Source organism: Stenella coeruleoalba (assembly GCF_951394435.1).
Source record: "Stenella coeruleoalba genome assembly, chromosome: 19".
Taxonomy (NCBI): Eukaryota; Metazoa; Chordata; class Mammalia; order Artiodactyla; family Delphinidae; genus Stenella; species Stenella coeruleoalba.
In genome coordinates, this window is record NC_137165.1 from 12165365 (window position 1) to 12192964 (window position 27600).

Below are 27600 nucleotides of genomic sequence, written 5' to 3' on the forward strand. Positions count from 1 at the left end.
GGTGTAGCTATTTTCTAAGCCCAGACTGTAGCGAACTGCTCCAGGCCCCGCAGGGGGGTGGCCCTCCAGCAGGCCCTGCCTCCGTTCCCACTCGGTCCCGCCTCCTCTTCACCAGATCCCGCTCCAGCCGGCCAGGGTTCCTCCCACCACCAGAGGACGTAGGCGCTGAAGAGAGCCTTCTAGCCGCAGCAGGCGACGCTCTAGGTAGCGGCTGCTCTGTGGCCTGTGGCAGTGGCGCTCTAGCCCGCGGTGTGCGGGGCGAACTCTCAGTGGTGCGGCCGGCGGGCGGCGATGGCGGCCGTACGGGGCCTGCGAGTGTCGGTGAAGGCGGAGGTCCCGGCGGGGCCGGCCTTGGGGCCCCCGTCGCCTGAAGCAGAGTCAGGTTTGGACCGCGGCGAGCCGGAGCCCATGGAGGTGGAGGAGGGCGAGCTGGAGGTCGTGCCGGTTCGGCGCTCGCTAAAGGAACTGATCCCGGTACGGGCGGGGGGCGGGGGCGAGGGCGAGGAGGAGGTCGCTGAGCGAGTGTCCCGCGCCGGTGGGGGCCGGAAGGGGAGGTGGCCGGGGCTGGGGGAAGTCTGGGGAAGGGATGAGGGGGGCGAGCGCCCGGGGGGCGGGGGCGCCAGGCTTGAGCAGAAACGGGCAGCAAGAGAAAGGACGCTGGGGCGCCCGGAAATGGGTGTTGCGGGGGCTGGAGGAGTTGGGGAAGAGCTGGGGGGTAGTTGAGGACACCCCCTTCGCTGCCCCTCGGAGTCAGTCTGTGCAAGAGTGTGAATGAGGAGGGGTTGGGCTTATCTGGGGGCTTGAGATAAAGGGCGAGCCCCGGGCGGGAACAGAACCAGGAGCGGCCCAGAAGGAACTGTCGAGGGCGCGGGCATCCCGGTCTCTTTGTGGGTCCTACTCCGGTGGAGCTGGTGTCTGTTAAACATAGCACTCGCGGTTTCCCTTGGGAGAGCTGGGCTTGTCAGCTGCAGAAACTCTGTGTTTCTGTTGTGACTTGAGGGTCATCTTGTCCCCGCGCCGCTCCGCTGTTACACCGTGGCTCCAGGATCTCAGCCCTTAATGAAAACAAAACATCAGTGAACCAGCAGTGGTCCTTGGTCCCTCTTTTATCACAATGGGGATGCTGAGAGGTGTTTTTGCTTTGGGTTTGGTGGTCTTGTGTCCGGTTCTTAGGGCTGGTCTCAGGCCTGCATGGCTTCTCTCATGTACTTAATTTCTCACCTAACATGGACTACTTTTTAGCAGATGTCTGCTAGTCTTGCTTTTAAATTAAGATTATGGAAAAAGATTTAAAAAAAAAGGTAAGAGCACTAAAGACAGTAAATTATAGTGACTCTGGCAACAACAACTAACATAGTGGCATTTTACCATTTACTACATTATATCATTTAAAATATCACTGTGGTTGTGAAGTAGGTGTTATCATCCCTTCATTCCTTCAGTTCAACACGTACTTATTGCGTCCCCCACTTAGTGCCAGCCACAGCCCTAGGCACTTGACCAAGATCAAGACCAGACTGTGTCCTGGAGTTTATGTTCCAGTTGGGGGGACACAAGTAAACTAATAATTTACGGTAGTGGTGAGTGCTGTGGAGAGAATAAAGCATGTTAATGGGATGGAAGTGTGCAGAGGGCAGGAAGGGTGTGCAGAGCAGGAAGCAGAATGGCATAGGATGGTCAGGAAAGTCCTCTGAGATGGTGAAATTTAAGCTGAACCCTAAGTGACAAAAAGGAGCCATCTATGTGAAGATCTGGAAGAGAGCGTTCCCAGCAGGGGCAACAGTAAGTGCAGAGGCTCTGAGATGGGCACGAGATTGTTTTGTTGGAGAAAGGTAAAGTTCTGTAGCACAAGTGGGAGAGCAGTTAAAAGAGGTCAGAAAGGTAGGCGGATACCACAGAGGAAACCTAGGCCCAGAGAGGCCAAAGGAATTGTACAGTGTCATGTAATCAGTGAACGTCAGAGATGTGATTTGAGTCCCCAGGCTTCCAAATCCCATCCTATTTTCATTGCACTGTGCTGTGTTTTCTCCAGAAGGTCGAGGTGAGTCCTGACTTTCTGCATTTTGGTGAAGACTTGTGCTCCATCTGGTGGCCTGGCACAATGAATTTGTCCAGTCTGGGTTGGGGAGATAAGTGACTGTGCATCATCTTGGATATTTTTCATGAACGCCTTTAGATTTTCATTTACACGGATACCTTCAGTAGATGGAATTACTTTAGGTTGTGGATAGGCCTAGAAAAGCCTTCTTGGTATAGTAGTTGATTGCTACATGGAGTCACTGGGACAGGCTTCCCCATAATATGAGGTTGTCAGGGCGGGGGAAGGATTGCTGAAAAGAACGACTGTCCAGAAGGAATGGGTTGTCAGGCTGTTGTTTCTCATGTGCTTGTCGTCGGTTGCTCGTTAGCAATTCTCACCCATCCCCTTCTTGTTAGGACACAAGCAGAAGATATGAAAACAAGGCTGGCAGCTTCATCACTGGAATCGATGTCACCTCCAAGGTAAGACAGACCATGATTAATTTATTCATTTTGAGAAGCAGGTGAACTTAATGAACAGATCTCTAGGAGAACAGCAATTATTCTTTACCTCCTTTTTTCTTTTGTTGTTGGATTGAAACTTTTTTTTAGGTTTAAATTTTGTGTTATACCGTGATGCCTTCATGCATCCTGAGAACATTCAGACAGCATTTGTGTGTTGTTGAATCCATGAGAAGATATAATCACTGTACCTAGATGCCTGTAATTAACCATGTTCAAAAAAAAGTTCTGCACTGGAGTGCTTTTTTTATGCTGTCCATTCTTTAAAAATGTGTAAACTGTTTCCACTTTAAATGAAGCAAAACGTGAAAGTGCCTTGCACATAGTAAGCCCTTAGTAAATGTCTTTATTCCTCACTGGTTGAGGCCGAGAAAAATACGATTTCCTGAATGTGTGTGTGTGGCTAGACTTTGAAGGCCAAGTGGACTGAACTATTCCCAGTACCTGGGAGTATTGCCTTTTATCTAGTGATTGCTGTTACTAGATTACCAGCTTCACTGTAACTCTTCACAGAACGAAACATATTATTTTCTTTACAATAAACAGTTGATACTTATTTGTTGCTTTAATTGTTGATGATATTCAGCTTAAACATTGTTTCTGATTTTAATGTGTGCAATTAAGTTTCAAACAGAGTTTAAGCTACAATTCTGAATAAATAATACTGTGTTACTATATTGGATGTGTGAAAGCAAAAATAAAAATAAGTATGTCATGCTAACTTTTTTGTGTTTTATCTGGGTCTCAATCTCTGATTGCTTAAAGGCCAAAAGAAAGAACTGATCATCTTTTTTGACAAGAAAATAGAATAAAGTGAAGATGTTTTCTTTTTGTAATTGAAAAAGAAGTATACAGTACTCTTCTTAAGCCCACACCGTTTGCCATTATATGAAACAAATATATGGGGGAAAGGGTGGTAGCCAAGAATTGGTACTTCAGTCTTACTAAAGGAAGGTAGATTAGTTGTTTCCACTGGGAAAACTTAAGTGAAGAAAATTAGCGTAACTATTGGGAAATAACAGAATTGTTGCTGCTTTACCAATCCCCACAAGCTTTCTATAGTCAGGCCTTCAATTAGTGTGGCAAAGTCAATATACAATTAGTGAAGCTTCCTAAAAGCTATCAGAAACCCATAGTTGGACCTGGATTTATTTTACCTCCTGGAAAAAAAATTTAGGAAACTGATTGTTTTGTTTTTTAGAGAGCATCAATGCTTCTTGTCACTTATAGATGAAAACTGGCAATTCCGTGGGCACAAGTTTAGAATAGAGGAGAGAGTTTCTTTGCTTCAATGTTATTTTCAAATGCAGAAAAAGCTTTAGGGAGTGGACTGCTCAGGCAGACATAATGTGATAGGTGTGATTACCATGCACACAGACTTTGTGAAATGGGGGTGGTGGTGGGGCTTCTAGAAATAGTACTGAGATCAGAAGATCTGCCCCTTATTAGCTGAAGTGCCTCTAGCAAACCTTTTAACTTTCTTTGTGCCTCAGTTTCTGCACCTGAAAAATTGGAATGTTAAGATTGTTTAGTTACAATTTGTTTACATGATTCCTAATAATAAATGTCAAACCATTATTCATTACTCACTGAATCAACAAATATTCATTGAATTCCTGCTGTGTCCCAGATAACAGTGATAGGCAATGAATCATTGTAGAGATTATTACAAATTATAGCACTATTAGTGTATACCCTCCCAGTCATTGACTGTGAATATCTAGTTCTTTGCAAAAATTATTAAAGGCACAATGTTGCTTATTTCTTCTAAGTTACTTGTCACTGATGCATCATTTCGTGTTTGTGATTTAACTTTCCTCTTCCATGTTTCACTTCTTTGGCTTTTTCTATACCTTCTAGGAAGCAATTGAAAAGAAAGAACAGCGAGCTAAGCGCTTCCATTTTCGCTCAGAAGTAAATCTTGCCCAAAGAAATGTAGCCTTGGACCGAGACATGATGAAGAAAGGTACAGGGTGTTCGGGGGGAATTTTTCCACATTTTCCCAGAGAATGACTTCTCCCTGCCAGGGCCTCATGCTTCTGGCCTTGCCTTGCGTGTCCAGTCCTCATCCAGATACTGCCTAAGGAAGGAACTGGTGAACTCCCCATTTCTGAGGTGACCTGTTAAAGTTGAGCTGCACTAGCTGTCTCTCAGATGTCAGAGCTGGGAAGAAGGAGACTGTCTTCTCTGAGAAGCCCCAGAGAACGTCACCTAGTTGGAGGCAGAGCTGAGATTAGAACTGTGCTTTTATGGACTCTTACTCATTTTCTGCTTTTAACATAGAAGTGTTAACTTTTCTTTGCCTTTAAATATAGTGGGAGTGTATCACAGTGAGACTGTCTTTTAGGGGAGTCAGATTGGTTGGGGGGATACCATTAATACTTCGGTTGATACAGGCTTGTGATTTTATTTTATTTTTGTGTTTTGTTAGGGTAAGTATCATGCTTCCTGAAATTCACCCTGAATTATCATATCTAGTAATCTACCCCAGTTTTCGAAAGCAATTTATAAATAGAGGGGAAAATTATTATTACCCTTTTAGTGAGTTCACAGTCATATTTATTATTCCATAAATGCAAATGACCGCCCTCTGTTGTATTTGCAAATTTGGGATTTGTGAAGGGCTTAATAGGCAGCCTTCTGAATGCATGTTAAAGGTCTATGCTCTGCTGTGTGAGTTTCTCTAGGCTTGCTTGTTTGATAAAAACATGTTGAATGAATGAAAGAATAGCGACTATTTGTTGGGAACTTGCTCTCTTACCAGGCACTGTGTTAATTAGCGGGATACATATTTGTTTCGTACTCATTTCTCACAACAACCCCATGAGGAATGTATTTTTATCCCTATTTTACAAAGGAAACAGGCCCAAAGAAGTTAAATAAATGCCCAGGTTTACATAGCTAGTAAAAGTAGAGTCAGGGTTAGAACCTGATAAACCAGATAAACCCTGACTCTAAAGCCTTGCTCTTAACTGCTTTGCTCTGTTGCCTTACAATATGTGATATGATCCCAGAGACCCAAACCTCCTTCCACGCCAGTGGGCAGAGTGGCTCGGATGCAGAGCTCAACTCTGGAGCTGCTTTACTCCTTTTTTCTGCATAAGAGTTCAGTTTGGAAATACGACCTTGCTTCCCTTGCAGGCCAGGTGTCCAGGCATCTGCTTGAGTGGATTTTTCTGTTTCAGGAAAAGTCCTGTGAAGGCATAGGCTTTCATGTGCCTGCACGGTCTAGACCCAGGCAGATGTCGGAGGCCTTTCTTACAGCTCCACCTTGAAAGCCCCCCTGTTTCCTTCTAGTCCCGTAAGCAGTCCTTGTGACATCTTGCTTCTGACCTTGCTCATGCCGGTCACTCTGTTGATTTGCCCCTCCCTGTCCCACGCTTTTTCTGGTTCAGATGTCACTGCCTCTGTGAAGCATCCCTAATTACTCACTTCAGCCTCTCTTCCCACCTGTGCTGGGGCTCTTCAGAGTGCCGAGCCCTCCTGGGATCTAGTCTCAGTTCCTTAGTGAATGCGGGCGAGTTAGTGAACCTTTTTAGGTCTCACTTTCCTTGTTGTAAAATGGGAATAGGATACCTTCCTGAAAATGATCACTTTCGGGGTTAAATTTTAATTTTAAAAAAAATGTTTTTTTGAAAAGTAATCCCGATCTCGTGGTTTTAAAGATTCTCTTAAAAACAATAGATCTGCCTGGAATGTCAGTTGCTCATTACAACCTGTTTTTTGATCCAGGAAGCAGCATGGTTTTGGAGTGTGTTCTTGAACTCCAGAGAACCCTGCTGCCTTTCCCAGATCAATTTAAATTAGAGTGGGGGAATGGGTTTGGATAGATCTCAAAGATAGTTATTATTTTTATATCTCCTCAGGTAATTCTAATGTGCAGTCAGGATTGAGAACCACTGGTGTTGTGGTTAAGAGCGTGGTTTCTGAAGTCTGACTGCCTGTATTCAAATCCTGACTTGTCACTTTCTAGCTCTTTGACCTTAGGTAAGTTGTTTAGCCTCTAAGAACCTCAGTTTCCTCATCTGGAAAGGCAGGTTAACGTTAGTTCTTATAGGGTGGTTGGGAGGCTCTGACAAAATGTTACGATTCTTAGAGTGGTGTCTGGCATATAGTAAATGTTAGTTATTATTATTATCTGGCATTCTCCATCTTCCAAACAGTCATCTAAGTGGTCCAGCCTCTTGGGAGAATGGGGACATTGGAATAAGCATCTTGATTCCTGCAGCCACAGTAGGTGTCAAGTTATTTCTTCTTATTAATATCAACAGTAATAAAATACACCATTTGATAAATACTTACTATGTGCCAATCACTCTGCTATGTGGTTAGCTTATCTTCCAACAACCCTGTTGCAGGGAACGTATTTATCATTTCTGTTTTACTGGTGAGGAAAGTAAGGTGCTGAGAGGTTGAGAAACTTGCTCAAGGTCCCACAGGTAGTAAGTAGCAAGGCTGGGATTCGAAGGCTGGTCTGACTGAAGCCTGTGTTCCTAATCTCTCTGCCAGCTTCAGGGATGTGGTTTGGGATGCGCTGCACTAGACCAGTCCTCATCAAGAGTAACTCGCTACTTTTGAGTGACAGTGTCAGGCAGCTTCTCTTTATCTCCAAGATCAAAGCTCTCATGGTTGGAAAGGACCTTAGAGGTCATCTGGATCCCTCCTCCTGCCCAGTGCTGCAGGCCTTTCGGCAAAGTTCCCCGTGGTCCTTTGGCCTCTGCCTGAACATTTCCTAGTGGTGGCATGAGAACTATTTATGAAGCAGTCAGTTTTTTTGTTTTTGTTTTAATTAAGGCATGCACACTGTTTATTTATTTATCTTTCTTTCTTTCTTTTTTTTTTTGGCCGCACCCTGTGGCATGTGAGATTTTAGTTCCCCAACCAGGGATCGGATCTGTGCCCCCTGCAATGGAGGCACGCGTAGTCTTAACCACTGGACCTCCAGGGAAGTCCCCACGGTCTTGTTTTTGGATACTTCTTCATGTTGAACAAAAATTGCTTTCTAGTAATTTCTGTCTATTAGTTACTGTGTAACTCTTAGAACAACATTAAGTCCTTTCCTCATTCACACAGTAACTCTTCAGGTGAAGGAATGGACAGCCCATTCCCTAAACTTTCTTATGTGGCATGACTTTCTGGTCTCCCTCCTGTAGACCCTTCCCAGTTTCTAAATGTCCTTCATCAGATGAGGTACAGATTCCAGATTTGGTTGGATTCGTGCAATGCATGGCAGGACTCTGACCACGGTTTCTGTCCCAGCCATTTCATAGTAGTCATCTTCTAGTCAACCAAAGCACCAGTTGTTTCCCTCAGGAATTGCGCCTATCAAAACAGTCTTTCTCATCTTGTATTTGAGACATTTTAAAAAGTTGCCTTTTTATTTATCCCTATTAAATTATATCTTGATTTCAAGACTCCATTTCAGCTTACGGAGTTAATTTTCATCTTGACTCTGCCTTTCAACATTTTAGCTGCACTCCTCACTTTGTTATGCATGGCTTCTGCATCTTTATCCAGTTGTTGGTAAATGTCAAACAGGATAATCCCGTATCATGCCATGACACACAGATGCATCAATTATAGTCTTATTCTATTATCAGGCCCACCTATCATTTTATTGTCATGGGGAACTAGATTACGCGCCTTAATAAACTTGAGATAGAACATGTCTGTGGTATTCTTTGAATTTCTTGGCCTGCTAATCCAATCAAAAAAGAAAAGAGGTTAGCTGGCTTGCTTCTTAGTGAACTCATGTCATTTCCTATGGGAAAGACTTAAGTTTCTTAAGGGATCAGAGATTCTGTCTGATAAGCTATTTTTTAAAAATTTCAGAGAATGACAATCTTTTGCATTGTTTGGGAATTTCTCTTTTCCTCTTTTCTGAAAATCAGTACAGAATTAGTCCTTCTCAAGGCTTTAAGGTACCTCGTTCCTCCCCGGCAACTTTTTAGAGATTACTGCCTGATTCTGAAATCACTGCTTTGTGTTTTGGTTAGTACAGTGGGGCGTAATTCTAGATTAGAAGACTTAAATCTATTAAAACTATTTCTAAAGCCCTTCTTGTCACCTATCTTGGGTTTTAGTTCTTACTTAATGATAGCTATTCTACTGCCCTTTAGTAGTACAGCAAAATAGATCAACAGTTCTGCCCTTTTCCCCAAAGCAACGTTGCTCGAAACACTTGGAAAAAAAACCACCATTCCCCCCCGCCCCCCCCACCTCACCGTGCCGCTTGGCTTGTAGGATCTTAGTTCCCTGACCTGGGATTTAACCCGGGGCCATGGCAGTGAAAGCGCCGAGTCCTAACCACTGGACCACCAGGGAAGTCCCCCATTGGCATTTTTTTTTTTTTTTTGCGGTACGAGGACCTCTCACTGGTGTGGCCTCTCCCGTTGCGGAGCACAGGCTCCGGACGTGCAGGCTCAGTGGCCATGGCTCACGGGCCCAGCCGCTCCGCGGCATGTGGGATCTTCCCGGACCGGGGCACAAACCCGTATCCCCTGCATCGGCAGGTGGACTCTCAACCACTGCGCCACCAGGGAAGCCCCCACCATTGGCATTTTTGATGAGCCTATTTGCTCTGGACTGTAACATTTTCTTCATTAGATGTTAGACAAACAATTCGTGTCCACCAAAGAAAATTTGGAAAGTAAAGTAAGAAGAAAAGTTGCCCACAGTGCACCACCCAAATGCAGTCATTGTCAACATTTTGTGCATTTCCTTCTAATCTTTTCTGGGTATGGACTTTATTTTTGCTTTTCGCTTTGTAGTCCTACTGCTTTCTTCCTTTTCACTTGACAGTCTGTCATCAGCATTTTCCATGTTATTATAGAGCCTGATGTAGTCTTTCAGACTCGTGCATTTCTTACATTTCTTCTCTTATACTGGTAATTTACCCTTTATCTGTCTCCCATATGTGTTCTTTGGTGAGTTGTGCTCACCTAAGCTTTGTTGCTTTCTCTTTTCTTGGGATCACCTCTCATACTCTGAGTTACTGTATTTAGTGTCTTCCAAATTTTTTGATCATCCTAATCTGAGGCTTTGAAGTTGGCTACTTTTTCTCTGGATTTTCAGAAATCTGCTTTCTTAAAGACTTGAGTTTTGTGTCCTACGACCTGTCATTCATTGTCTTCTCTCCTGTTGGAAAATCCAAGATGATTCCCTCACCACCTTGCTTGTAGTCAACACTCAGTAAATGCCCAGTTCTCATTCCCCAGTTCATTTGTTCACTGCCACCTCAGCAGTTAGTCCTTTCTCATCATCTGGGCATAAATCTAGGCGCCTTCTTTGTTGCTTTGTTTTATTTTAAGCAGTGACATTGGCAGGCTTCCATCAGATCTTAAGCTTGTCTCATATATGATTAAATCCTTCATATCAGCATCTCCTACAAGATTTTCTTCTGCCTGCTCCTCAGTCTGATTCCTCTACCCTCACCAGGAGCTGTTCTTGTTGTTTACCCTCTTCAAAACCATCTCTTTACTCCCCAAAGGATTTTTTCCTCCAAAATCATGGCTTTTAGCTTGAAGAACTGAGAAGGTCCCCTGGGCTACCTCTTCAGTTTCCCATCCTGCGTGGTAGAGTTACTCTGCATGTCCAGTGTGGACATCCATCTCATTTGGGGTTCTGTTCATTGTTGCACCGCTGGTCACTAATAAGGACTTGCTAAGGATTCATAAGTCTTTTTTTTTTTTTTGGCCGCACCATGCAGCATGCGGGATCTTAGTTCCCTGAGCAGGGATTGAACTCATCCCCTCAGCAGTGGAAGCACAGATTCTTAACCACTGGACCACCAGGGAAGTCCTAGGATTCATAAGTCTTGATGGTATCTCTGTCTTCATGAATCTGAGTTGGCAGGAAGATACTTACCTGATTTATTCTGCCCACGCCTAATGGGCTCCCATTAAACCTGTCTTTTACTCTTCAAAATGACAAAAAAAAAAATTAAAAAGAACTTTTATCTGAAAGTATTCACATGTATTTCATTTGTTTTAAATAAAATATATGACATATAAAAACATACTTAGGAGTAATGGATGCTGAATTCTTTTTTTTTTTTAATTAATTTATTTTTTTGACTGTGTTGTGTCTTCATTGCTGCACGTGGGCTTTCTCTAGTTGCGGAAAGCAGGGGCTACTCTTTGTTGCGCAGGCTTCTCATTGCAGTGGCTTGTCTTGTTGCGGAGCACGGGCTCTAGGCGCGCGGGCTTCAGTAATTGTGGCACGCGAGCTCAGTAGTTGTGGTGCACGGGCTCAGTTGCTCCGTGGCATGTGGGATCTTCCCGGACCAGGACTCGAACCTGTGTCCCCTGCATTGGCAGGCGGATTCTTAACCACTGCGCCACCAGGGAAGTCCCAGATGCTGACTTCTTGACAGAACTACTTTGGAGAAGCTTGGGGAGGAAGGGACGTGGAGAGCTTACACAGGCCCTAGGGGGTTTTTTTGTTTGTTTTTGTTTTTAAATTTATTTATTTTATTTATTTATTTTTGGCTGCGTTGGGTCTTCGTTGCTGCGCACGGGCTTTCCTCTAGTTGTGGCAAGTGGGGGCTACTCTTCGTTGCGGTGCGCGGGCTTCTCATTGCAGTGGCTTCTCTTGTTGCAGGGCATGCGCTCTAGGTACCCAGGCTTCAGGAGTTGTGGCTCACAGGCTCAGGAGTTGTGGCTCGCGGGCTCTAGAGCACAGGCTCAGTAGTTGTGGCGCATGGGCTTAGTTGCTCTGCGGCATGTGGGATCTTCCCAGACCAGGGCTCAAACCCGTGTCCCCTGCACTGGCAGGCGGATTCTTAACCACTGCACCACCAGGGAAGCCCGGGCCCTAGTTTTATATATAGTGTTTTATTTGCCTCAAATCTTTTTTTTTTTTTTTTTTGTGGTACGTGGGCTTCTCACTGTTGTGGCCTCTCCCGTTGCGGAGCACAGGCTCTGGACGCACAGGCTCAACGGCCATGGCTCACGGGCCCAGCCGCTCCACGGCATGTGGGATCTTCCCAGACCGGGTCACGAACCTGTGTCCCCTGCATCGGCAGGCGGACTCTTAACCACTGCACCACCAGGGAAGCCTTATTTGCCTCAAATCTTTTTAAGAATTTAAGCGTAAAGCTAGGTGGTAGATATACAGGTATTTTAAAAATATTTTTTCTTTGTTGATATATTTGTGTATTTCACAATTAAAAAGATTAAATGAGATAATGTGCTTAAAGTATTTAGTAAAAAACACAATTCTGCTAAGGGTGAGGTTCCTTTAGACCACAGCCTTCAACGTTTCTTCCTTCCCAGAGGTAACAGCTCTTATCAGTGTGGAGTGAATTATTCCAGAGTTTCTTCTATGTATTTGTGTACACAAATATATATCCTTAGAAAATATATGGTGATATTTATGTTTTAATATTTTTAATGTATGTATTTTTCTGCAGCTTTTTTTCACTCAGTAATGTGTCATAGAACCTTTCCATGGTATATAATAAATTATCTCATTGTTTTTAACTGCTTAATATTCTATAATATGGATAAACCATGATTCATTTAATATGGATAAACCATAATTTATTACTCTGATAGCTACTGGGTTATTAAAATAGTGCTGCAACAAACATCTTTCTGTGGACCACTCTGTGAACCCATGTGTGTTTAGGATAGATACTGAAGAGAATTCCTTTGCGTATAGGGCATGTGCTAAGTTACATTTGTAATAGACACTCCTAGTTGCCCTTCAGAGTGGCTGTGGCAGTTCACACTCCCACCAGCAGAGGGAGGGGCTCTTTCCTCCACACTGCCACCAATTGATACTAAAAGACATGAATTAAAAACATAGTCAGTGGGCTTCCCTGATGGCACAGTGGTTAAGAATCCACCTGCCAATGTAGGGGACACGGGTTCAAGCCCTGGTCCGGGAAGATCCCACATGCTACGGAGCAACTAAGCCCATGCGCCACAACTACTGAGTCTGTGTTCTAGAGCCTGTGAGCCACAACTACTGAAGCCCGCGTGCCTAGAGCCTGTGCTCCGCAACAAGAGAAGCCACCGCAATGAGAAGCCCACGCACCGCAACGAAGAGTAGCCCCCGCTCGCCGCAACTAGAGAAAGCCCGTGTGCAGCAACGAAGACCCAACGCAGCCAAAAATAAATAAATTAAAAAAACAAACAAACAAAAAAACCTGGTCAATGAAAACTGATACCTTGTTTTAAGGTGGATTATCCTGATAGTAGTGAGGTCAACCATCTCTTCATGTTTATTGGCCTTTTCTGTTTCTTTTTGTGTGGATTGCCTGCCCATGTCCTCTGCTCATGTCCTCTGCCCATTTTTATTTGGGGCCGTCATTTTCTATTGATTTGTAGGATTTCTTTGCTCTACTTTCATACTTTGCTTTACATCCAGGGGCAGTGTCTCTTCTTCTCAGAACTGTCTTGACTATCGCACATTTCTCATTGACATATCTTTAAAAAATTTTAGAATCAGTGTATCAAGTTCAATGAATAACCCTGTTGAATTTGGTATTGCTTTTATTATTACAGGTCATTTTGGGACGAGTTATCATGTATATAATCAACACCATTTGTTTAATCTTCCTTAGCCTAATGAGCCCATTCTGAATAGTCGTTTATTTAATGCTATTGATGTGTGATAAAAATTAGAATAGTTTACCTTACTGTCAAGTCTCATTTTCTTTTGAAATAATTATTATCTCTTTCAGCATATTTCTTTTTAAAATACCTATTATCTGAACTGTTACAACGGGCTACTGGTGGATTGTGCAACAGCAGGTGTCTTGTTTTTCTAGCAATCCCCAAAGTGAGACTGGAGACAATCTACATTTGCGGCGTAGATGAGATGAGTACCCAGGATGTCTTTTCCTATTTTAAAGAATATCCTCCGGCCCACATTGAGTGGTTGGATGATACCTCCTGTAAGTAACCCAGGTTACTTGAATATGCTTTTGTTTATGATATTAAAAGAATTTTTGCCATCTCAAATGGTGAATGATTTTGGCCAGACTATGTCTAACCTCTGCCTTTAGCCTAGGAGAGAAAAAATTGCTCACTGCTGAGAACCAGAGTGCGTTAACCAGTCTGCCAGATCGTACTCCATGCGTATTCTAAGTCAGCTCAGAGGTGGTTACCCGGCCTCTAGGAGGATGGTTGTTGGCAGCTGAGTCCAGGGTACATGACTGAGGCCTCTCTTAACACCCACAGTTTCCCAACAAAGGGGTGGGTCCAACTGCATAGACTTGGGGCTGCATTTTCAGGGCTTTAGACTTTGTCATTGCAACTTGCCATACAGCTTTTCAGAGGGCTATCTCTGACCTAGAACTAGACCAGAACCCTCTGACACAGTGCCAGACCTCTCATCTCTGCTTGCTTTGGACTGTGTTTTCTGGAGCTTCATCTGCTGGCCCTAATCTGGGGACTGTTCCACTTGTGAGCTAACTGTAATTTTTAACTTGCGTCCCCTCTCCAAGTCTGGCCTGACCTTTGGTACCCACTCTGCTGGCTTCTTGTCTTGTCTCACTTCTAGTCTGGCTTTACTTTCTGCCAGTGTGCTGACCTGCTTTTCCCGGCTGCTTTCTTAGATGTTAATTCGTTGAAAGAAGAAGAAGCATGACTGAGTAAAAGTTTTTCTCCTTTTTTCTTTTTTCTTAACTTAGACCATCCAAATCAGGGGATGGCAAGCCTTTTTTATAAAGGGCTGGATGATAAATATTGTAGGCTTTGCAGGCCATACAGTCTCTGTGGAATCTACCCAGCTTTGCCGTTGTAGCGTGAAAGCAGCTATAGACAATATAACTGAATGAGCCTGGCTGTTCTCTGTAGAACTTTGTTTACAAAAACAGGTGGCAGGTGTGTAGTTTATTATACGTTAGTTATAACTAAATAAAGCCGGTTCAAGTATAAATAGATAAATGGATGGGTGATGGATGGATGGATGAATGAATCAATGATAGCAGGTGGTGGGCTGGATTTGCTAACGCCTGATTTATCTAATTAAAACTGTAGCTAAGGGATGTTAGAGTCAGAGGAACCCTTAGAATCATCCAGTTCACCTATCTCGTATTGTACATCAGAAACTGAGAAACAGAAGCGGGAGGTTATTTGCTCAAGACCATGTGGCGTATTATTAACAAAGATGAGACTCTTTAGACTTTCATTTCCCAAACTGAGATACAGGAGTAACATAAGTTTGAGAAACGCTGCTTTAAAGTTAAACTTCTCAAAAACCTTTTCTTGCTAACTTCTCTTAAAGAAGCAAATTAAATTGATTGCTGCAAAGCCAGGTGGCTGTCACGCCTCCATTCTATATATCCCATGGATGCCATCGTCACCCACACTTCACAGTAGGGAAACATCATTTAGCATGTCTGGATAACAAGGAACAGCAGAGGGCTTCCATGTAGGGGGCAGTAGAATAAAGGATAATCTAAATTTATTTGAGAATTTTCACCATCATCATCATCAAGAACTGCTAACACTTATGTATAACAACCACTGTATGCCAGGCAGTTTTAATATACAGAACCCCTTTTCATGGAATACTTGACCATTATTTTGTGGACCCAGTTTGGGAATGTAGCTCTAGGTTGATTTTATCAAAGAAGTTTTACTACCAGGTTCTGTAGTTCCTTTCATTAGTTGGTGTGTACATTTACTGATGCCAGTCCCTAGCTGAATGAGACTTTAGCAGTGAATATGATGTAGTCTCTGTTCTCAAGAAACTTAACCATTTGGATGTGATGTAACGTGTTATCTTATTTTAGGTAATGTGGTTTGGTTGGATGAAATGACAGCCACACGAGCCCTTATCAATATGAGTTCCCTGCCAGCCCTGGATAAGATAAGAAGCAGGGATGCCAATGAGGACAAGTCGTCTGAGAAAAGTAAAAAAGGTAACTGACCACAGAGGAGGGACTTTGGGGCTAAAAGTCCTGTCCTTTACAACTTGAGTTTCTGTGCAGTGTTCTATAGCATCTCATCGCCAGTTATTTCTGAAATAAGCTGTGATGCTTTGGATCATTAGTAAAGAGGAGGAGAAAATATTAGACTTAGCATGCATGAGATGGAGTTAAGATTCATCTTGTCCCTCACGTTCCGTTTTAGACAAGCAGGAAGACAGTTCCGACGACGATGAGGCTGAAGAAGGAGAAGTTGAAGATGAGAACGCAAGTGATGTAGAGGTCAGTGAGAGGGCAAAGGTGTCTGTAAGGTTTCACTGTAAACAACTGCTTACTGTCTTGGTATTTAAGCCTTAAAGACTTAATACAGTACGTTGTGTTCCTCCTCTGGCTTTCACCATTATACTTCCTGAGGGGGCACCAGGCTCTTGGCCTTTAAGTTCGTGTGGCTATAATGAATGATTCATCTTGAGATCTTAGTACTCACACTTCTGTATGAAAGGAAATGGTTTTATTGAGAAATCCTTTGAAATGCTATCAAATCAGTAAAATTAAGGAATAGCAAGTAATGGCATATTTCCTAATGGCATATGTACTGTTGTTGGAAATATTAAAGTGTATTCATTTTAAAATTATTTATTAAATGCCTACCATATACCAAATTCTAGGTGCTGGGGGTATAGCGTCCAGCAAAACAAAGTCCTTACCCTGTCGGAGCCTACATTCTAGTGGGGTAGACAGACAATACACTGATACACAGATATGTAATATAATGTCAGGAAGTGATGAGTGCTGTGAAGAAAAGTAAAGAAGGGTAAGCAGATAGAGAATGATGGAGACGATTCTTTTAGACAAGGTGGTCAGGGAAGACCTCTGACTTAGACATCCTGCAGAGGAACTGGTGCTGTAATGCTGATGGGTATTAGTAAAGGTAGATTGCTTTCTTAATCAGTGGTAACTTTGCTGCTGAATGAATATGAAAAAGGCTTTAATTTTTATGTCGAAAATGCTCTTTTTTCTTAAGTTGGACACGTTGTCTCAGGTAGAAGAAGAATCTCTGCTAAGAAATGATCTTCGTCCAGCGAACAAACTTGCTAAAGGAAATAGGTTATTCATGAGATTTGCTACAAAAGGTAAATGATAATTGGTATTGATTTTTATTTTTTATTTATTTTTATTTTTAATCAAAGTGATTTTTATTGAGTGACACCTCTCTTGAATCAGAACCTAGGTCAAGTAATCTCAAAGATCCTTCAAACTGTAATATTCTGTGCTTATAAAATCAATGACTTGCTGCCTGAGTTGGAATTTCACACATTGAAAGTGAATATTAGTTATTTGTACACTTTTGTGGTTTCTAGCTAAAGTAAGTTATTTTCTGTCAAAGCTGGTTTGTCCCATGTGCTTTTCAGCCAGTTTATCATCTGAACTATGAAAACTTTAAAATTGTATTTTAGGTATCATAGCAATACCTTCCTGGACATTGCTAGTAGCGCCATTCAACTCTAATTCTCTAAAGAATTAAAGAAAAAGCCTCTTAACAATTCATAAGGCTTTTTACACATAATGATTTGGGTACACATTAATAATGTGTGTGTGGTGGTGGGGGTTGAGTCAGTTGAGAGTTAATTGGAAATGACAACTCTTCACCCCTGAATACTTCAGTAAGTATTTCTGAAGAACAAGGACTTGGTTTTACACACAGTTATCAAAATCAGGGAACTTAGCATTAATACAATACTGTTACCTAATTCGGAGCCCACGTTCAGATTGTACCAGCTCCCCACTCTGTATATTTAAACTACCTGGGGGAAGAAAAAACTACCTGGCACACAGTGAGTGCTGTGTCAGTGTTAAGAGTTCATGCTGCTGCTGCTGCTGACAATGATGATTATCAAATACATTTGGATTATTCTTTATACTACTCCCCCACTGAACTAGGATCCACTCTAGGCCCGGGTGTTTAAGTCTGCCGTGTCGCCTTAGTCTCCCTGAATATGGAACTACTCCTTTGTTTTCCTTGACTGGGACATTTTTAAAGAGGATAGGCTCATTATTTTATAGGCTGCCCCTTAGTTTGTCTGATGTCTCCTAATTAAATTCGGGTTGTGCGTTTATACCACAGACGTGACATTGTGTCATTTTCAGTGCATCATATCAGGAGGCACATTGTATTTATTTATCCCCTTCCTGAGGATGTTAGCTTTTATCACTTGGTTAAGGTAATGATCGCCAGGTTTCTCCACTATAAAGTTACTCTTTTTCCATTTATAATTTAAAGGTTTGTGGGGAGATGCTTTGAGGTTATGTAAATAGCCTGTTCCTCATCCAACTTCCATGCCGTAGCTTTAGATCCATTGATGACTTTTTAGCTCTCTCATTTATTAGTTGGCAGTCTGCCGTAAGGAAGAGCTTTCCCTTTTTACCCATTTGTTTATGTATTTACTTATCTTTTTTACTTATATCAGTTTAGATTCATGGAGTTTTATTCAATGGGTTATCATCCATTCTATCATTATTTTGATTCACAAATTATTTTGGATTTGGCCAGTAGAGCCTCTTCAAACTGTGTTCTTGTGACACGCCTTCATGATTCTTTGAGTTCTTTCTTTATGGCACAATAAAACATCTTGTTTTCCCAGACTCAACTTGTACTTTCCCTGCCCCAGATCTGGAATCAGCCATTTCTCCAGGGAGCTGGTGGGCATGCTTTTTGTAGGGTGCACATTCTGGTTTGTGACACCAAGTTTATCTCTAGCACTGGGCACATTCTCATTGGTGTTCATCCCTTGCGTTCAGTGAGTGCCCAGGGAGCTGTCAAGAGACCTTTATATTATGAAAATATGTGTGCTCACTGACCACCTTTTCTTCCTGTTAACTAGCATTTTAACTTGATAAATGGGGTCTTGTCTTCATTTACTTATTCGAGGGACCATTTGTGTGCATTCTGGATATATGGTGCTGTGCTGTTTTCCTTAAGCCATTTTGAGGAACATCACGGTAAACTGGAAAAAAAATGGTTTGCCAAATACATGGACCTGTGTATAATCTGTTTCTTTGACCCTGATTCTGTGTTATTGGAGTGTTGTCATTCAGAAGTGAGTATCATCTTTCAGGGGGCAGTGAAAATGCCACCTCTTCTAAAAGCCTTTTTGATTCCTGAACGCTGGTGATAACTGATGTTCCCCTGTGCTTCTTGGAACCTAGTATATATTATTGTTGTTAATAGTATTTTCTCTATGAAGTCAGCTCCCTAACAGCAGCTTAACCTCCCTCGTCTCTGAATTTTGCTCCGCCCCCTCCACAAGGCAGTGCGTTAGGAGGCGCTCAGAGAGTGAGTGTTTCTAGTGCGTCCTCCCCTTTTGTTGGCTGATTGTGCTGATCTGATCCCAGCCATGAAAAACATTCTTTTTTTTTTTTAAACCCATTCAACATTGTCTTCACACTCACAGGAAATCCTTGGTAACTTGTAATTAATTTTTAGATGACAAAAAGGAACTTGGAGCAGCAAGAAGAAGTCAGTATTACATGAAATATGGGAATCCAAATTACGGAGGCATGAAAGGAATTCTTAGTAATTCTTGGTGAGTCCAAAACCTTAAAATACAATAGTTTAAATAGTATGTAAGCTTTTCATAATCCTTCAGTTGGTATTCTGCAGTGGAATGTCAACACCGTATGTGGACGTGAAGGAAAACAAGAAGAAAGAATTCAAGATTTTTAACTGTGGTAAATGGTGTGAGAATGCTGACTTTCAGTTTCATGTGAAATATCTCGGTTTCAGCACCTAACATTGTGTCAGGGTGTAGTTGAAATTAACTAGTGGATTTCAAGGCCCTTCCTGCTGGTTTTTGATTATGTGCTTGTTTTGGCAATGTTGCAGGAAGCGAAGATACCATTCCCGTCGCATTCAGCGGGATGTGATCAAGAAGAGAGCCCTGATTGGGGACGACGTTGGCTTGACATCCTATGAACACCGACATTCCGGTAGTTGCCTGCTCAGCTCTTGGGTAGACACATGTTTGGCTCCTGAAATCATATTTTTATTCTTAATACAGTCTCTTAAGGTTCCAAACTTTATCATCCTCTCTTCCTTGCCCTCACCCTCTGCCAACATATAGGAAAGTAAGTCAAGTCACAATTAATTTGAAATTGCCCCGTACAAAGAGGTCGAATGATTTTATAAAAGCCGTTCTAACAATAAAGGCAAGATGTAGGAAAAATTAAAACTTTTCTTAGGAATCTAATTTTCCTATTAATATCAAAAGCTGCATGAAAAAAATTTTTTTAATTATTTTGTTGGATGAGTTGATTTGATCGTTCCTTTGTCTGATGAAAATAAGCTGCTTTGTTTAGCGTTCTGTGCTTATTGGCTTGTGCACGTGAATGCCTCAGTAAAGTGGGATATCATGACTTGGGTTTCATTTTGTTTCTTCTTTTTTCTTTTTCTTTCTTTTTCTCTTCCTCTCTCTCCCCTCCCTCCCCCCCCACCCCCCCTGCCTCCCTTCCTCCCTTCCTTCCGTCCTTCCTTTTGGTGCTTATTGTGAAAGAACCATTTTCATTAAGTTTTATAAAGATTTGTTTATTTTGAGTCTGATCTGTGAAAATCTTCTATATGCTTTGTAGAACCAGCCAAGTCAGCATACAAACACAGAATAACACGCATACACATTTATCATTGTAATAGGGATAGGGAGAGATGAAATCTCTACATTTTAATTTCATGTGAATATCCAAACTTGTATATTTGAAATCTGCATCTTAACGCACATACTTTTCTGATACACAGTTAGGCTTTTCCAATTTCAGTTACTTTTATTTTCATTATATAATCTTTATATTCATATTAAAGAAATTAAAAAACAAATTGCCTCTAATTCTAGCACTCCAAGATTAACAACTGATTTCATTTTACATTTTTCCTTTGTCTCTTTTCACAATAAATACTATAATAACTGTTGTGGACATATATTTTATATTCTGCTTCAAGCATTCCACTTACAAGCATTTTTCCATGACTTTTAAAGGTACATTTCATTATTCATGGTGGTTATGTTCTATAAAGTCACCGTGATCATTGAAAACCATTCAGAGACTCTAATCACACCATTTTTTTTTTTTTTGCGGTAAGTGGGCCTCTCACTCTTGTGGCCTCTCCCGTTGTGGAGCACAGACTCCGGATGCGCAGGCTCAGCACCCATGGCTCACGGGCCAAGCCGCTCCACAGCATGTGGGATCTTCCCGGACCGGGGCACGAACCCACGTCCCCTGCATCTGCAGGCATACTCTCAACCACTGCGCCACCGGGGAAGCCCTAATCACACCATTTTTGTCAACTGATCAGTATATAACTTTGTTTGATGTGTGTTTCTGCTTAAAGACACCTCATTTACTACATACCGTTGATTCATTAACATTGGACCCGAGGCCAGCAGCAGCGTAACTCATGCCCGAACAAAGCTTATCTAACACGCGTATTTTCTCCATATGGCACATCACAGCCTCATTGCGTTTAGGAACACTAGACAGCTTTGGAACTATGCTCAGAGGCTATTTTAAACAAGGGAATCACCAATAAAAGCCACAAAAGTGTTAAAAATTAGCACTCGCTGGACTGCAAAAAGGACACTTGTTTACAGTGTGAGAGATAAAACAAAGAAGGTGTGGCTTTGCTTGCCCGCAGCTGGGAACATGCATGGCTGGTGCCTCAAATTTTTTGCTGCTCCTATGCATGTCCACAAATGACCACGAAAGCGCCATGGGTTTTGATTCTGGAGTTACAAATAAAATTGGCAAATTCACAAATACAGAATCTGTGAATAATGATGAGGGTCTGTATTTTAGATAACTCTGTAATATGGCATCAGGCTGCTCGTTCATACTTTACCTAGACATTCTTTGTTGTCGGGATCAGAATGGTAACCAGATTAGCCCTATTATACATAATGCCCCAATAAACTCTAAGCATGGGAATCCCATCTTTTAAAAAGGTCACTGACGTAGAATAGAAAATTGGATTTGTTAGTTTTAGGGCTTTTCCTAATGTTTTTTGGTTAAATTCCTTAGGACTAGTGAATGTTCCTGAGGAACCCATCGAGGAGGAGGAAGAGGAGGAGGAGGAAGAGGCGGACCAGGACATGGATGCTGATGACAGGGTGGTGGTGGAGTACCACGAGGAGCTCCCAGCCCTCAAGCAGACCCGGGAGCGGAGCACGTCTAGGCGGTCCAGTGCCAGCGGCTCAGACTCGGATGAAATGGACTATGATCTCGAACTGAAAATGATTTCCACCCCTTCGCCAAAGAAGAGCATGAAAATGACGATGTATGCAGACGAAGTGGAATCTCAGCTGAAAAATATCAGGTAAAAATATTTTTTTCTTTTTATCAGTGCTAGCTTTTAATTTGATTTAAAAAATTACTAAGTTCTTCTTAATACCAGTTACTAACTTCTTCTTAATGCCTCTTAATTTTATATCCACTTTTATCTTTTCTAATTTCAGTCCTTTGTAGAATTTGAATAAAAGCATCTGATTTTTCCTCTTAATGTACAAGAGGTGATCCTTGTTATAAAAGCTGTAACGATATAGAAAGTGAAGTCACCTGTAATCTCCTCTTCTAAGAGAACGACTGTTAGCAATTGGGTGAATTACTTTCCTGCTAGTTTTATGTGTATACATAACACACAGAGAAATTATAGATATCTTTGTACAAAAATTAAGTTATACTGTTTACATTGTTTTGACATACGCTTTTTCCATTTAATGTAGTGTAGACGTCTGCTAATTTTTCAAGTGTATGTAGTCCATTGTGTGAAAGTGTCGTTGTTTACTTAACCAGTCCCTTATTGATGGAGATTTCTGTTCTTTTTTTTTTCCCTTGGCTGCGCCATGCGGCTCACAGGATCTTAGTTCCCCAACCAGCGATCAAACCTGGGCCCTCGGCAGTGAAAGGGCAGTGCCCTAACCACTGGGATGCCAGGGGATTCCCTGGATTTCTGTTTTCTTACTGTTGCAACAACTAGATAAATTCTAGTTACTGCATAAGTCAAGGCACATGTTTTAAAATGTGATGTTGCTAAATTTCCTTCCAAAAAGGTTTTACTCAAATTACCACCTGTTGCCTACATAATTCACCAACCTTAGGTATTATCACTCTGATTTTTGCTATTCATGGACGAAAAAATACAGTTATTTTAATATGCGTTCTTTGATGACCAGTGGAGCTGAGCAGATTCCTGAGGGCAGATCGCATATGCATGGCTCAGAGAGGGCTCGAGGCTGGGGTGCTCTCTAAGAGTTCTTGATGGTGTGTTTGGGAAAAGGGAGGAAAAAACTTTTAAGCTGGTTGGTTTGTATGGCCTTGTTCACATCCTTATTTTTAGTTTTTAGAGAACTTTCCAGTGGCAAATGCTGCCAGAATAATGGAACTCGTCCCCTGACATGGTGGGAGAGGTCTTTGGCAGAGACATCTGTCCTTTAACGAAAGGGGTTGTAGACTCCGTTGTGTCTAGACTATAGCCAGATCACAGCCTGGGTGAGCAGAGGCCTCCAGCCCTCTGCAGGCCTCTACTTAGCCTTTGTCCCAGGAGGAGGGGGCTCGCAGGTACGTGCTCTGCGATAGCTTGCAGATGCCGTGTGCGGAAACCACCCCGGAAGACTCGGGCCTGCTCAACCCCAAGCAGCCTCTTTACAGCAGGCTGGTCCTGGCTTTTGTAAGCAAATAATTACTGGTTTATGGTGTTGTAAGTGAATGTTCGTTGGCCATGTTAATTGGGTTTCTTAAATTGTTTTTCCAGAGTGTATGAGATTGTTGTATGAGTGTTATCCCACAGTTCAAGTTGGTTTACTGTTCCCCCACCCCCCTTTTTAAAGGAACTCCATGAAGGCAGATACTCTATCTACAAGCAATATAAAAAACCGAATTGGTAACAAATTAACACCTGAGAAATTTGCAGATGTCCGACATTTGTTAGATGAAAAACGTCAACACACACGTCCACGGCCACCTGGCAGCAGTACTAAAACAGGTATTGTTGAGTTGTGTATCTGGGCTTCATTCTGAGTTCCAGAAAGCAAATGCAGACAGGGATAGGTTCTTGGATAAAACACTGTCATTTACGGACCAATTTAGTAGTCCTGATTCATCACTTCTAAATTTTGGGTTAGGCATTGGCACTTCAGGACATGAAATTTAATCAGACTTTTGCAATACTCATTTTCAATATTTTTGTCCCAAACAATTATTTTACTCTGTATGTCATTGGTATACTTCATACATAAGGATAATAGAAATTAATTCGGGTTGTTGTATAAATGGTTAAGAGTTTGAACTGGTTAGTTTATATGTGCAAACACGTATATAGTGGGTACTTGGCCATGCCTGCTGTGTGCCAGGGCTAGATGCTGGGAGTGTTAGAAGTCTTTGCAGGGGATGCAAAGTAATCATAGAACTCAGATGGAAAAACATAAGGGCACACATTCAGGTAATTCCACCTGAAGCAGAATGGAGTAAGTGCTGTGATAGGGCACTGTAAGCAGTGGGCTGTGGGAGCAGAGAGGGGAGGTGGATCTTTTGGGGGAAGATCTGTTGTGGGATGCTTCTCCAAGCACGTGGCTGTGGAGTGAGGCCTCGGAGAGGAAATAGGATCTCAGTTGGCAAACCTAATTTTTTTGAGGTGGGAAGTAACCTGATCTTATGTCTATTTTAGAAAGGTAACTTGGTGGTGGCATAGCATGTGACAGAGAGTTAAGTAAGTAACAAGGGCCTGAACTAGATCAGGGACAGTGGAGGCAGAACTGATGACAGTGTCAGCCTTGGAGAGGAAGAAGACTCGGCGCTGGGAATTGCGGGAGGAAAGGGAGAGAAGCCAAGGGCCCAGGCCTGAGGGGCTGAAAGATGGGGGTGCTGTCCTCAGAGAGCATAGGCAAGGTGGGTGAAAGCCCAGCACAGGGACTTGCTAATAAATGTGTTTTTGTGGTTGCTGTTGTTGTGAGAGGGAGCTCAGGAGGATAGGCAGGTTTCTGGGGGGGCAGGGCTTGGAGGAAAAACAAATATGATTTGGGACATCTTCCCTTGATCCTTTGCTTTTTGTCAGTCTCATTACAACTGTTGTTCAATGTAATAGTTTATTGAGAACTTCTTACATGTTCAGAGATTGCGGCTTCTGTCCTCAGGGAGCTTGCAGTATTTCTTGTTAGCCGAAATGTTCGTGAATTATTTGCTCTGCTTGATCCTACTACAGAAAACACAAAGCAGACAATTCTGCCTGAGAAGTTCCTTTCTGGAGCAGTCAGCTAAGGTTTTTTTCCCCCTGCGAGCCCCTGGGGATTCTCATTTGAATTTTCCCAGAGAATCCAGACTCTGTAGAGGGAAGGCTCTTAAAAGCCTGGTTGTGCTGGGCCCCATGTCCAGCGCGTGTCTAAATCTCGGGGGGATTTGGTACCAGGTCCTGCAGAGATCTCAGGTTGACAGTACAGATAGCAAAGCATATGCACGTGGTCATGGCAGTACTTTTTTTCTTTTTCTAGATATACGCCAGCGATTAGGAAAAAGACCACATTCTCCGGAAAAGGCTTTTAGTAGTAACCCAGTCGTTCGGAGAGAGCCCTTTTCTGATGTACATAGTAGGCTAGGTGTTCCCAGGCAAGATGTTAAAGGCCTCTACTCTGATACTCGGGAGAAGAAATCAGGTTGGTAACACTGAAAACTGATGGGGAAGGGAATTGGGTAAGAGCAGAGACAATGGGTGTAGCACAGAAATACTTTGTTAGCAGAAGGCAGGAAATAGCATATGACAAAAATAAATTATTTTTCCTCTTTCATTATAGTCATTGTCATCATCATCATCATCATCATCATAATGGTAACAGTGTGGAAAATTTAGAAAATGGGAAAAAAGACTCACCCCTGATTCTTTCTGTTTAACACAAATACTTTTTAGTTTCATGCTATTCCAGTCTTTACCCATATAAATATACTATTATTTTCATATATCATCATATCATAGGCATTTTTCCACATTGTTATAGCTTTTATAAATAAAACTTTTTTTTTTTTTTTTTTTGCGGTACGTGGGCCTCTCACTTTTGTGGCCTCTCCCATTGCGGAGCACAGGCTCCGGATGCTCAGGCTCAGTGGCCATGGCTCACGGGCCCAGCCGCTCCACAGCATGTGGGATCTTCCCGAACCGGGGCACGAACCCGTGTCCCCTGCATCGGCAGGCGGACTCTCAACCACTGCGCCACCAGGGAAGCCCTTATACATAAAACTTTTAATTGCCTTACAGAGTGTCTATCTTATGAAATTCTGTGTATTTCTCTATTGTTAAATATTAATATTTGAAAATTAATGGAGAGTGGGCAGAATCTGAAAGTTGACAGTGTAGCAGGCCCATCAGTTTGCAGAATGTTGTAGCTGGGAAGATTTGGGAATGGCCCAGTCCTGGCAGAATGAAGTTGTCCACGGACGGGATGGTGAGTCTCACCAGGCAGGGGCAGGTGTAGTATAAGCAGCCTCCCAGGTGATTCTGATGTGCCTAGCATGGGGTAGGGTGGGGTCGGGGGGCACATATCCCCGAGCTGAGAGAATCTCCCGTTGGGTCCAGTTCTCTCAGTCTGCAGGCAGGGGACTGCAGCCGGGGAAAGGAGAGGATCTGCCCAAGGCTGCACCATGGTTGCAGGTGCCATGGACAACCCCCCAGCCGCCCCGCTGGCTCCATCCCCGCCCCCCGCCCCGTGCTTCCTGCACGTCAGGTGTTGCCAGTGCCCCTGTTTCTCAGCATCGACTGCTAGAGCTGAAATGCCTTCTCACCCAAACAGGTAGTTTATGGAATCGCTTAGGATCTGCACCCAAGACCAAAGAAAAGAACACGAAGAAAGCGGATCACAGGGCGCCCGGCACAGAGGAAGATGACTCCGAGCTGCAGAGGGCATGGGGGGCTCTGATTAAGGAGAAAGAACAGTCTCGCCAAAAGAAGAGCCGGTTAGATAACTTACCATCTCTCCAGATTGAAGTTAGTCGGGAAAGCAGCTCTGGTTCAGAGGCAGAGTCCTGATGCCCTTGGGGCCCAAGGCAGCTGCCCTGAAGCCTGACATTCTTTTGCAGGGTGGGGTGCACAGTAGGAACCCCCCATGCGGGAGTTGGCGCCCCTCCCGTTCTGGCTCACGCAGTCACCCTCCGCTCTTGCTACTTCAGCAAGACATCTTAAGAATGTGACATGTTTTGAAGGGCATCTATCTAATCTTTTGCTGCAGAGTTATAGTTCTGGGCCCTCATTTCTTTTCCCACCACCCCACAAGCTTTACCCTTTGAGGAAAAGGCAGCCCTCCAGATTTTGTAGACATTTTTCTTAATATTTTTAACATTGTGTCTTTTAAAAGAAATGTTTTACACAGTTCATCCAAAGAGCAGAGAACTGAACTTCTCACTATTGCCTTGGCCCTGACAGCTGTTACCAGCACCCTTTTTCCAAGAAAAGTCAATTCCCAGGTGCTTATTGGACAGCCTTCGAGGGGGAAGATGAGGGAAGCTGCCAGCTCACCCTTCCAGGATCCTAGTGTGGGGGCCGAATCTCATGGACCTGACCTCAGAGGTGCACCCGTGCCGCCCAGGTAGATAAGAGCCGCAGCGTCGATCGCCCTTCGTTCCTCCCTGGGGATTTCTGTTAGGGGGCCTTGTTAGCAATCAGCTTGCAGTGAAGATCAAGTTCAGTGCTGTGGGATTTTTAGGAACAAAAAACTGTGACTTTGGGGTGGATTTTTGTGCTAGGGGTGGGGTCATGGGTTAATGTTGAACAATTTTTAAGTCTGTATTATGTTTAAAAAATATTAATGATTTAAAAGTTTAAATTTTTAATTTTTATATGTGAAAATATTTCCTTTTGGCTACGAGGGAAGCTCAAGTGGTGTCTTCTTATGTGCTGTTAAATATATATTATATACTTTGGAAGAAGGCAAAGAGGGGAGCCGCATTATTTTTAAATGATCCCAACTGTATAGTCTGTCTGTTGTACATAGAGTTTACCTTGCTTTTTGGCCGCTGTAGGGAAAAAAACCCATCCACCTGAGATGGGAACCTGTCATTTATTATCACTTCAGAAGTGATAACACTGATATTTATTCTTTCTGTCTCCAAGTTCTGGCACTTGAAGACTTCTGCAAAACTGGCAAATAAGATAA

At 42.8% G+C, this 27600-nt stretch overlaps 2 protein-coding genes across 3 annotated transcripts in view; both read left to right on the forward strand.

Annotated features, from left to right (window-relative positions):
* On the forward strand, positions 1-27007 carry NCBP3 (nuclear cap binding subunit 3). The gene is made up of 14 exons (XM_079903625.1): positions 1-474; positions 2437-2502; positions 4402-4507; positions 13319-13444; positions 15290-15418; positions 15630-15706; positions 16449-16557; positions 18909-19008; positions 19308-19411; positions 21491-21785; positions 23296-23450; positions 24952-25113; positions 26242-26404; positions 26871-27007. The coding sequence occupies exons 1-14, from the start codon at positions 292-294 to the stop codon at positions 26977-26979; spliced, it is 1884 nt and encodes a 627-aa protein (XP_079759751.1). The 5' UTR covers positions 1-291; the 3' UTR covers positions 26980-27007.
* The window catches only part of ITGAE (integrin subunit alpha E), a 69405-nt gene continuing 68713 nt past the window's right edge, over positions 26909-27600 (forward strand). For both annotated transcript variants that reach the window (XM_079903622.1, XM_079903623.1), the window contains exon 1: positions 26909-27033. In XM_079903622.1, coding sequence (XP_079759748.1) covers positions 26997-27033 — 37 coding nt within the window. In that variant the 5' untranslated portion in view covers positions 26909-26996. The remainder of the gene's footprint in view (positions 27034-27600) is intronic.

Coding starts and splice junctions, on each gene's coding strand:
- NCBP3 (XM_079903625.1), top strand. CDS start 292: ATGGCGGCCGTACGGGGCCTGCGAGTGTCGGTGAAGGCGGAGGTCCCG. Junction 2,503..4,401: donor GAATCGATGTCACCTCCAAG/GTAAGACAGACC, acceptor TATACCTTCTAG/GAAGCAATTGAAAAGAAAGA. Junction 4,508..13,318: donor CCGAGACATGATGAAGAAAG/GTACAGGGTGTT, acceptor TTGTTTTTCTAG/CAATCCCCAAAGTGAGACTG.